Below are 12,500 nucleotides of genomic sequence, written 5' to 3' on the forward strand. Positions count from 1 at the left end.
AACTTCTGCATTTTTTCACTTATGGAAAATCCGTTGGAATTTTTTGTAGGCAGTGGTCCAAAGTTCAAGTGCTAAACGTTTCGTGCAGATTGCTCAAAAATCCCAGGAGGAGATAGATTTTAACTATTACAGTTTTATGAAAATTATTCATCTGTGCCTAAAACATACATGCAGACTCACATTTCTTTGAAACTTTGCAGAAATGTACAGGGTCATTCCAAATATCACTGAAACCAATCTCACTCCAATTGGCCAAAAGGGGGCGCTATAGCAATTTTTTGAAAAGGCAGACTTTAAACAGGCATAAGTCATGCCTCGTTTGGCCGAAAGTCGTGAAACTTGCTTACACATGTGCCTTGACTCATGAGGAACACACGTATCGATTTGACCATTAAGCTCCGCCCTTAGATTTTCCGCAATTTTGCGCAGTTTGAAAAATACTTGTTTTTGCCAGTTCTGGCTTAACCGTGCATACGCTTTTTACGAAACTCGGCCATATGGTAGATGCTCATGAAAAACTACCAAGAAATAATTCTCACACTCATTCGTCAAAGGGTGGCGCTATAGCACTCAATTGAAAGTGCCAACTTTGAACAGGTACAACTCATGCCCTGTTTGACCTACAACCATGAAACTTCGATACACACATGCGTCTCTTCATGCCCGACAACTTTCGTGGTCTGACTTTTGACCTCTGACCTTTAGATCGCCCACCATTTTGAATTATATGAAAAACAGCCATTGGCTCATAACTTCTGTATTTTTTCACTTATGGAAAATCCGCCGCTTTTGTTTTGTCGGCAAAGGTCCTAAGTTCATGTGTAAAATGTTTTGTGCAGATTACTCAAAAATCCCAGGAGGAAATAGATTTTAACTATTGCAGTGTTATGAAAATTATTCATCTGCCCCTAACACATACATGCAAGACTCACATTTCTTTGAAACGTTGCAGTAATGTAGAGAGTCATTCCAAATATCACTGAAACCAATCTCACTCCAATTGGCCAAATGTATCCATTTAAAAAATAGCTGATTACATTTACCATTTTATTTATTAGGCTATTTCTAGTCTGTGTGCGCGTGTGTGTGTGTGTGTGTGTGTGTGTGTGTGTGTGTGTGTGTGTGTGTGTGTGTGTGTGTGTGTGTGTGTGTGTGTGTGTGTGTGTGCGCTCACGTGGGACGGCTCCTGCAAAGCGTTCTGGGTAACTGCTGAGCAGCCGTTGCCTCAGCTCCACCTGCCCACAGCTGGCTGGACCAATCAGAGCGATCGGTCGCTTCCTATTGGCTGGCTGGTGGTAAAGAGCCATCTCCTCATAGGTCAGAATTTCCTCATTATCATAATCTGGACAATAAGTGCAGAGAGACAAATATTGTAGATTTGTATAAATATATAATTTAATAATAATATCATCATTAAATAACCACTTAAACCCGGCATCCCCCAGGGGTCTTTACTGGGTCCCCTCCTTTTCCCCCTCTACATAATAGCAGTGACCAGCTCTTTTATTGTCCTTATGACAGGGTTCATGTGATTAATAATATAACTATAATAAACCTTATGACAGGGTTCATGTGATTAATAATATAACTATAATAAACCTTATGACAGGGTTCATGTGATTAATAATATAACTATAATAAACCTTATGACAGGGTTCATGTGATAATAATATAACTATAATAAACCTGCTCCATTCTACATGTTACAGGTGATTGACAAATCATCTTCATTATCATATCATTAGCCAACATTAGCATATCATTAGCATACCGTCATTCTTGTGAGCGTTGTACAGTAACTTCTTTCGCTTCCTCTTGTTCTTCTTGGCACACCACAGCTTCCCTGATACATAAACATAAACATAAACACCACAGCTTCCCTGATAACATATATATAACATATATAACATATATATAATAACATATATATACACAAACACACCACAGCTTCCCTGAAGAGCAGATAACATATATATATATATATATATATATAACATATATACCCTAACCCTAACATATATATATATATATAACCCTAACCACAGCTTCCCTGAAGAGCAGATCACATATGGAAGGCTTTATAAGCTGATATAAACATAAGGAATGCTTTATAAGCTGACATAAACATAATGTTTGTAAACAATGCGGTGTGCAAAAGCAAGTGCTAGACATAAACCAGAGAGCGCTGTATGTGCCGTGCTGTGCCCACTCTCTGAATGATGCAGCCTCATGTTCTCTGCAGGCAGAGGACTTCTTCACAACAATCCAGGAGGTCTATAATTTCTTCTCTGCTTCTACCTCTCGCTGGGACAAGTTCAAACAGCACATAGGTGAGCGTGGCCTCACAGTCAAACCTTCAAAGGGTAAGACCACTTTGGTAGAAGTTTGGGTTGTGTATTTACCTTGCCATGATGTAACTCCAAAGGTGGACAAGAAAACTCTTTACCTGGCCTACTTGTTAACTAGTTGTAGGAACTATTGTTGTATTGCTGTATTGGATCTTGCTTAGTCGATACATTTTTGTATTAGCTCGTGCTCATTTGATTTGGCTATTTTATCTCATGTGTTTAAGAAAGTAGGTAGCTTTTATATTGCACTTTTACCTTAGCGCTAGGTATACTCTTGGTTGCTTGTTTTTACAGGAAATGCACTTAAGACTTCTGGTGATTAGTAGTTTCGTTCCCTACCTATGTTGAATGCACTTATTGTAAGTCGCTTTGGATAAAAGCGTCTGCTAAATGACTGTAATGTAATGTAATGTAAAAAACAAAAATAATTGCTCCATTGATTAGAAATTGATAATTCAAAATGTGCTCCTCATTGACTTACATTGTACGGTAAAACAGCTCTCAAAGTCACTCTTTTAGCACGTAAACGAACATGAACAAAGCTGATTCAGACAATATAGAGCATCACCAAACACACTACTGTTTGTTTTTTTAATAACAATTTTAACTTCCTGCTGATTTTACTATTTGAAGATCCGGATCCGGATCCGTGAATCCAGTCCGGGTTTTCTTCTTAATGAAAATAGCAAAATCAACAGGAAGTTAACATTTTTATATAAAAAAAAAACAGTAGTGTGTTTGGTGATGCTCTATATTGTCTGAATCAACTTTGTTTGCGTTTGTTTATGTGCTAAAAGAATGACTTTGAGAGCTGTTTTACCGTACAATGTAAGTCAATGAGGAGCATATTTTGAATTATCAATTTCTAATCAATGGAGCAATTATTTTTAATTTCTTGTCCACCTTTGGAGTTACATCATGGCAAGGTAAATACACAACCCAAAACTCTACCAAAGTTGCCCTTTAAGTAACACGAGATGGGAAAGTTGGATAGAAGCGCTTAAACCCATCAGATATACATGATGGACTGCTGTCATTGGCAGGAGATGAAAGTCTAACTGGCAGGTGTGGAGCTAAAACAAGATGTGAAGCCAGAGGCATTGCAACTAAGATCAAAACCTACCCATTCATGTGTTCTATCATAGCGTGGGATGATATTTTAACTGAGATAAATATCACCAGCAAACAACTACAGACAACGAGTCTTGATGTACCTCATGCAGTGACACAACTGAATGTGACAAAACAATTCCTGCTGGACTGCAGAACAGACAGCAATTATGAGAGTGCCGTCTGATGCTAAATCACTGGCGGCAGTGGCAGAGGACATGGAAACAGAGGTCTGTTTTCCTGCACAGAGGCAGAGGACATGGAAACAGAGGTCTGTTTTCCTGCACAGAGACAGAGGACATGGAAACAGAGGTCTGTTTTCCTGCACAGAGACAGAGGACATGGAAACAGAGATCTGTTTTCCTGCACAGAGACAGAGGACATGGAAACAGAGGTCTGTTTTCCTGCACAGAGACAGAGGACATGGAAACAGAGGTCTGTTTTCCTGCACAGAGACAGAGGACATGGAAACAGAGATCTGTTTTCCTGCACAGAGACAGAGGACATGGAAACAGAGGTCTGTTTTCCTGCACAGAGACAGAGGTCATGGAAACAGAGGTCTGTTTTCCTGCACAGTGACAGAGGACATAGAAACAGAGGTCTGTTTTCCTGCACAGAGACAGAGGACATGGAAACAGAGGTCTGTTTTCCTGCACAGAGACAGAGGACATGGAAACAGAGGTCTGTTTTCCTGCACAGAGACAGAGGACATGGAAACAGAGGTCTGTTTTCCTGCATAGAGACAGAGGACATGGAAACAGAGGTCTGTTTTCCTGCATAGTGACAGAGGACATGGAAACAGAGGTCTGTTTTCCTGCATAGTGACAGAGGACATGGAAACAGAGGTCTGTTTTCCTGCACAGAGGCAGAGGACATGGAAACAGAGGTCTGTTTTCCTGCACAGAGACAGAGGACATGGAAACAGAGGTCTGTTTTCCTGCATAGAGACAGAGGACATGGAAACAGAGGTCTGTTTTCCTGCACAGTGACAGAGGACATGGAAACAGAGGTCTGTTTTCCTGCATAGAGACAGAGGACATGGAAACAGAGGTCTGTTTTCCTGCACAGAGGCAGAGGACATGGAAACAGAGGTCTGTTTTCCTGCACAGAGACAGAGGACATGGAAACAGAGGTCTGTTTTCCTGCACAGAGACAGAGGACATGGAAACAGAGGTCTGTTTTCCTGCACAGTGACAGAGGACATGGAAACAGAGGTCTGTTTTCCTGCACAGTGACAGAGGACATGGAAACAGAGGTCTGTTTTCCTGCACAGTGACAGAGGACATGGAAACAGAGATCTGTTTTCCTGCATAGTGACAGAGGACATAGAAACAGAGGTCTGTTTTCCTGCACAGTGACAGAGGACATGGAAACAGAGATCTGTTTTCCTGCATAGTGACAGAGGACATGGAAACAGAGGTCTGTTTTCCTGCATAGAGACAGAGGACATGGAAACAGAGGTCTGTTTTCCTGCACAGAGACAGAGGACATGGAAACAGAGATCTGTTTTCCTGCACAGTGACAGAGGACTTGGAAACAGAGGTCTGTTTTCCTGCACAGAGACAGAGGACATGGAAACAGAGGTCTGTTTTCCTGCACAGAGACAGAGGACATGGAAACAGAGGTCTGTTTTCCTGCACAGAGACAGAGGACATGGAAACAGAGGTCTGTTTTCCTGCACAGAGACAGAGGACATGGAAACAGAGGTCTGTTTTCCTGCATAGTGACAGAGGACATGGAAACAGAGGTCTGTTTTCCTGCATAGTGACAGAGGACATGGAAACAGAGGTCTGTTTTCCTGCACAGAGACAGAGGACATGGAAACAGAGGTCTGTTTTCCTGCACAGAGACAGAGGACATGGAAACAGAGGTCTGTTTTCCTGCACAGTGACAGAGGACATGGAAACAGAGGTCTGTTTTCCTACACAGAGACAGAGGACATGGAAACAGAGGTCTGTTTTCCTGCATAGTGACAGAGGACATAGAAACAGAGGTCTGTTTTCCTGCACAGAGACAGAGGACATGGAAACAGAGGTCTGTTTTCCTGCACAGAGACAGAGGACTTGGAAACAGAGGTCTGTTTTCCTGCACAGAGACAGAGGACATGGAAACAGAGGTCTGTTTTCCTGCACAGAGACAGAGGACATGGAAACAGAGGTCTGTTTTCCTACACAGAGACAGAGGACATGGAAACAGAGGTCTGTTTTCCTGCATAGTGACAGAGGACATAGAAACAGAGGTCTGTTTTCCTGCACAGAGACAGAAGACATGGAAACAGAGGTCTGTTTTCCTGCATAGTGACAGAGGACATGGAAACAGAGGTCTGTTTTCCTGCACAGAGACAGAGGACTTGGAAACAGAGATCTGTTTTCCTGCACAGTGACAGAGGACTTGGAAACAGAGGTCTGTTTTCCTACACAGAGACAGAGGACATGGAAACAGAGGTCTGTTTTCCTGCATAGTGACCGAGGACATAGAAACAGAGGTCTGTTTTCCTGCATAGTGACAGAGGACATAGAAACAGAGGTCTGTTTTCCTGCATAGTGACCGAGGACATAGAAACAGAGGTCTGTTTTCCTGCACAGAGACAGAGGACATGGAAACAGAGGTCTGTTTTCCTGCATAGTGACAGAGGACATAGAAACAGAGGTCTGTTTTCCTGCATAGTGACCGAGGACATAGAAACAGAGGTCTGTTTTCCTGCACAGAGACAGAGGACATGGAAACAGAGGTCTGTTTTCCTGCACAGAGACAGAGGACATGGAAACAGAGGTCTGTTTTCCTGCACAGTGACAGAGGACATGGAAACAGAGGTCTGTTTTCCTGCACAGAGACAGAGGACATGGAAACAGAGGTCTGTTTTCCTGCACAGAGACAGAGGACATGGAAACAGAGGTCTGTTTTCCTGCACAGAGACAGAGGACATGGAAACAGAGGTCTGTTTTCCTGCACAGAGACAGAGGACATGGAAACAGAGGTCTGTTTTCCTGCACAGAGACAGAGGACATGGAAACAGAGGTCTGTTTTCCTGCACAGAGACAGAGGACATAGAAACAGAGGTCTGTTTTCCTGCACAGAGACAGAGGACATGGAAACAGAGGTCTGTTTTCCTGCATAGTGACAGAGGACATAGAAACAGAGGTCTGTTTTCCTGCACAGAGACAGAGGACATGGAAACAGAGGTCTGTTTTCCTGCACAGAGACAGAGGACATGGAAACAGAGGTCTGTTTTCCTGCATAGTGACAGAGGACATAGAAACAGAGGTCTGTTTTCCTGCACAGAGACAGAGGACATGGAAACAGAGGTCTGTTTTCCTGCACAGAGACAGAGGACATAGAAACAGAGGTCTGTTTTCCTGCACAGAGACAGAGGACATGGAAACAGAGGTCTGTTTTCCTGCACAGAGACAGAGGACATAGAAACAGAGGTCTGTTTTCCTGCACAGAGACAGAGGACATGGAAACAGAGGTCTGTTTTCCTGCATAGTGACAGAGGACATAGAAACAGAGGTCTGTTTTCCTGCACAGAGACAGAGGACATGGAAACAGAGGTCTGTTTTCCTGCACAGAGACAGAGGACATGGAAACAGAGGTCTGTTTTCCTGCACAGTGACAGAGGACTTGGAGGATTTGCCTTATATGAGTTCATCCGTGAAGAATCCACTGCAACCTTCACTGAACTCACTGATTACAACAATTACAACATTTTAACACATTCTATAAGTGTTAGGGTTAGGGTTAAAGCATCCAATATTACAGTTCAATGGTTATAAATGCTTATAAAACATGAGATTATTATTAAACATTATAAAACATACCAGACTTCTCAGGCTCCTTGTCTTCTTCTATGGTTTGTTTCATAGCTTCTCTCTGCTGCTGGAAACTCTTACCTGAGCACGCACGCGCGCACACACACACACACACACACACACACACACACACACACACACACACACACACACACACACACACACTTAAGGCAGGTACACACTGCAGGATATTTGGTCCGATTTTGCTGCCGTTTTGGTCGCTGTGTGTGAAAGGCTCTGCGAGAAGATACGGCCACGATAATTACGCTCGGCGATGTGGCTTCCCGACCGTTTTCAAATATCTATTAGGTTAGATATTTGTCTCGTTCGCAGACTGGACATGAGACAATATCATACAGTATGAAAGGAGCTGAAACCACTCTGGAAGGAGATGCACGCTACAGCCAATGAGAGCACATTACAGCCACCGTGGCTAGGGGAGCGTCGCTGGATCTGACCACAACAAACGATCCCTACATAATATTACCGTCCAGTCCTGTATTAAGTTAACATTATAAAACAAAATGAGAGAGTGAGCGAGCCTGGTGGGCTGTTTATTTGAAAGGAATTGCACAGAGAGAGAGAGAGCGAGCGAGCTCTGTGTGTGCAGCATGCGTGTGACACACGCCGTGGGTCTGAACAGTGTTGCCAGATGTTGCGAGAGAAATAAGCAACCAGGTCTATGAAAACAAGCCCAACAAAAGGCCACTTGAGCACTTTAAACCTATTTACAAATACATTGGATATTTGAAAATAGCCGATCTACAAGCTCACAACGCGTCGCAGCTATTTTCAAAGAAAAATCTTCCAAATCCAAATCCACACAAATCTTGTATGGGGGTCTATGATGGCACAACATATTTTCAGAAGGGGGGGTCTGCGGACCAATACATATTATGTGTTGTTTAACCACTGGTTTAAACATTAGGAAACAAGGCCAAATAAGCAACTACACAAATAAGCCCAAAAAACGCAACCCGCAACAACCAATATTTACAAGCAACTCTACAGAAAAACAAGCCCAAAGTCGATTATAATAAGCGGACATGGCAACACTGTTTCTGAGTGTCATTGCACACTTTTAAGCTGGTTGACTTGTTTCAGTGAGAGAGAGAGAGAGAGAGATACATACAAAGAAATAGAGAATTAATTATTTAATTTCAACAATCAAAAGCGTCCTGTCTTGGTCTCGCTCATATCACAGGAGCTGTGCACGTTTTCATGAGACGTCGGTTAAAATGAATTGTAATAAATAAAAAAAAATGTATGTATCGGTTCTGGATAGAATCCTAGTGAACTATCCTACAGTGTGTGATCCCTAGTCAGAGATCAATCTATAGTGTGAAAACCACAAGGATATGTGAGAGACGACAGATGACCCCCGACCACTATAAAAGTCCTACAGTGTGTACCTGCCCTTAAACTGTACTTCTTTGTACGATCAATAGCAAAAATAGGTAATCTACAAGCTCAAGACGGACGGACGGACGGACGGACGGACGGACGGATAGACAGATAGACAGACAGATAGATAGACAGACAGACAGACAGACAGACAGACAGACAGACAGACAGACAGACAGACGTAGAGACAGGCAGGTACCTGGTACCAGTCCAGCTAAAGGCTGGTTATCCTCATCTCCATCCCTGTAGGCCTGCCACCAGTTAGGGTCTGTCTGGCTGATGATGTGCAGAATGTCTCCTTTCTGGAAGGACAGACCCAGCTCTCTGCACGGCACGTACGGGTCGTCTGACGGGTCGTAGTCGAAATGAGCTCGAACATGAACCTGTATAATATATGAATACATATAATATATTATTATATATAACATATACGAACATGAACCTGTATAATATATGAATACATATAATATATTATTATATATAACATATACGAACATGAACCTGTATAATATATGAATACATATAATATATTATTATATATAACATATACGAACATGAACCTGTATAATATATGAATACATATAATATATTATTATATATAACATATACGAACATGAACCTGTATAATATATGAATATATATAATCTATTATTACATATAACATATACGAACATGAACCTGTATAATATATGAATATATATAATATATTATTATACCAGTAAGACTCCCTAATCGGGAGATAAGCGACCGTAGGTCACATGTATACAGAAGAGGGCTGTAACGGCGATTGGTTCCTAGTTGTGTGGGCAATGGATAGTTTTGTTTGAGAGAGTGTGTTTATAGGGGAAAGGAGGGATTGTTTGTGGGGGGCAAGCCCCCGAGTTACGGCATTTTATGTGAGCTGCAGTGGCAGGGGGTCCTCCACTGGGGGCGCCACCACTTTTGCATCCGTTCTGGAGCACCAGGAGTGGGTGGTCCCCGGGAATGCCCCGTGAGCAGCCCCGTTGGGGTGGTCATTTGGTAATTTGTCCACATGTGCTCATTTTTTACACTTGGGGGTCCCCGAGGCAGCTGGGGGTCCCTGGAGCTCCGGGGGTCCTTGGAGGGTGTAGTTTGGCAGGTAAGGAGTGTGTGTGCAAAATGTGGCATGGATCGGGGCAATGGGTGCGGAGATATGAGCAGGACAAAAGTGTGACGTGTGTGACGGAGTGACGTGACGGACGGACACCTGGAGCAGCTTTCTGTAGTAAGTGCGACCTACGGTCGCAATAACATATACGAACATGAACATGTATAATATATGAATATAAACTGTTAAAAAAAAGTTCGGAAACTTAACTTCGGTCAATTATATCTCCCCTTTAATAATACCAATTGTTATTGTCGGGCATTGGTGGAATGAGTAACACAGCTAAACGTATGGGTAGTGCCGCATATTGGGTGATTGCCAAAATCACCCAATATGCTTCTGTTGGTAATCACTCTTGTTTTGAGCGACCTGCCAGCACACACCTGAGAGGTGAGTGCCAGTAGTCACAGGTGTGTGACTGACTCACAGGTGTGTGACTGACTCACAGGTGTGTGACTGACTCACAGGTGTGTGACTGACTCACAGGTGTGTGACTGACTCACAGGTGTGTGACTGACTCACAGGTGTGTGACTGACTCACAGGTGAGTGACTGACTCACAGGTGAGTGACTGACTCACAGGTGTGTGACTGACTCACAGGTGTGTGACTGACTCACAGGTGTGTGACTGACTCACAGGTGAGTGACTGACTCACAGGTGAGTGACTGACTCACAGGTGTGTGACTGACTCACAGGTGAGTGACTGACTCACAGGTGAGTGACTGACTCACAGGTGTGTGACTGACTCACAGGTGAGTGACTGACTCACAGGTGTGTGACTGACTCACAGGTGAGTGACTGACTCACAGGTGAGTGACTGACTCACAGGTGAGTGACTGACTCACAGGTGAGTGACTGACTCACAGGTGAGTGACTGACTCACAGGTGTGTGACTGACTCACAGGTGAGTGACTGACTCACAGGTGTGTGACTGACTCACAGGTGTGTGACTGACTCACAGGTGTGTGACTGACTCACAGGTGAGTGACTGACTCACAGGTGAGTGACTGACTCACAGGTGTGTGACTGACTCACAGGTGAGTGACTGACTCACAGGTGTGTGACTGACTCACAGGTGTGTGACTGACTCACAGGTGAGTGACTGACTCACAGGTGTGTGACTGACTCACAGGTGTGTGACTGACTCACAGGTGTGTGACTGACTCACAGGTGAGTGACTGACTCACAGGTGTGTGACTGACTCACAGGTGTGTGACTGACTCACAGGTGTGTGACTGACTCACAGGTGTGTGACTGACTCACAGGTGTGTGACTGACTCACAGGTGAGTGACTGACTCACAGGTGTGTGACTGACTCACAGGTGTGTGACTGACTCACAGGTGAGTGACTGACTCACAGGTGAGTGACTGACTCACAGGTGTGTGACTGACTCACAGGTGTGTGACTGACTCACAGGTGTGTGACTGACTCACAGGTGTGTGACTGACTCACAGGTGAGTGACTGACTCACAGGTGTGTGACTGACTCACAGGTGTGTGACTGACTCACAGGTGTGTGACTGACTCACAGGTGTGTGACTGACTCACAGGTGAGTGACTGACTCACAGGTGTGTGACTGACTCACAGGTGAGTGACTGACTCACAGGTGTGTGACTGACTCACAGGTGTGTGACTGACTCACAGGTGTGTGACTGACTCACAGGTGTGTGACTGGCACCTGAACATGGGTTCTGCAACTTTGTTGAGTTAGTGTTTATGCTCCAAGCAGTAACACTGCCACCATGGAAAGATGCCACGTTTGTCTGCAGAGGGCAGTACATCAGTAGTCATGTTGTTATGCTCTAAACAGCCTGTAGAGGGCAGTACATCAGTAGTCATGTTGTTATGCTCTAAACAGCCTGTAGAGGGCAGTACATCAGTAGTCATGTTGTTATGCTCTAAACAGCCTGTAGAGGGCAGTACACCAGTAAGACTCCCTAATCGGGAGATAAGCGACCGTAGGTCACATGTATACAGAAGAGGGCTGTAACGGCGATTGGTTCCTAGTTGTGTGGGCAATGTATAGTTTTGTTTGGTGGTCTAAGAAATGTGGTGGCAGGCATGTTGATGACATGAGTGTACACATACTGTGTAGTGTGTAGCAATTTGCGTGTTTTTAGGGGCAAAACTGTAGGAGTAGTGGGCAAAAATGTGTTGTGAAAAGCGGCCTGAAGGTGGCGCTAGAAGAGGGCCATGTGAGAAATTAGGGGTGGGGTGTCCGCGTTGCCTTGGCGGACGAATAGGTACCGGCCGCGGCTCTCCCGGACGCTCCTAGCCCGAGTTACGGCATTTTATGTGAGCTGCAGTGGCAGGGGGTCCTCCACTGGGGGCGCCACCACTTTTGCATCCGTTCTGGAGCACCAGGAGTGGGTGGTCCCCGGGAATGCCCCGTGAGCAGCCCCGTTGGGGTGGTCATTTGGTAATTTGTCCACATGTGCTAATTTTTTACACTTGGGGGTCCCCGAGGCAGCTGGGGGTCCCTGGAGGTCCGGGGGTCCTTGGAGGGTGTAGTTTGGCAGGTGAGGAGTGTGTGTGCAAAATCTGGCATGGATCGGGGCAACGGGTGCGGAGATATGAGCAGGGCAAAAGTGTGACGGGACGTGTGTGACGGAGGGACGGACGGACACCTGGAGCAGGTTTCTATAGTAAATGCGACCTACGGTCGCAATCAGTAGTCATGTTGTTATGCTCTAAACAGC

General features: G+C 44.5%; 1 protein-coding gene across 1 annotated transcript in view; it reads right to left on the reverse strand.

Annotated features, from left to right (window-relative positions):
* pals1a (protein associated with LIN7 1, MAGUK p55 family member a) overlaps positions 1 to 12,500 on the reverse strand; it is a 65,450-nt gene that overhangs the window by 5,624 nt on the left and 47,326 nt on the right. The window contains exons 10-13 of the mRNA XM_084045372.1: positions 8,871 to 9,054; positions 7,277 to 7,348; positions 1,772 to 1,843; positions 1,175 to 1,342 (exon numbers count right to left, since the gene is read on the reverse strand). Coding sequence (XP_083901498.1) covers positions 1,175 to 1,342; positions 1,772 to 1,843; positions 7,277 to 7,348; positions 8,871 to 9,054 — 496 coding nt within the window. The remainder of the gene's footprint in view (positions 1 to 1,174; positions 1,343 to 1,771; positions 1,844 to 7,276; positions 7,349 to 8,870; positions 9,055 to 12,500) is intronic.

Source organism: Gymnoscopelus microlampas (genome assembly GCF_963454915.1).
Source record: "Gymnoscopelus microlampas genome assembly, chromosome: 20".
Lineage (NCBI taxonomy): Eukaryota > Metazoa > Chordata > Actinopteri > Myctophiformes > Myctophidae > Gymnoscopelus > Gymnoscopelus microlampas.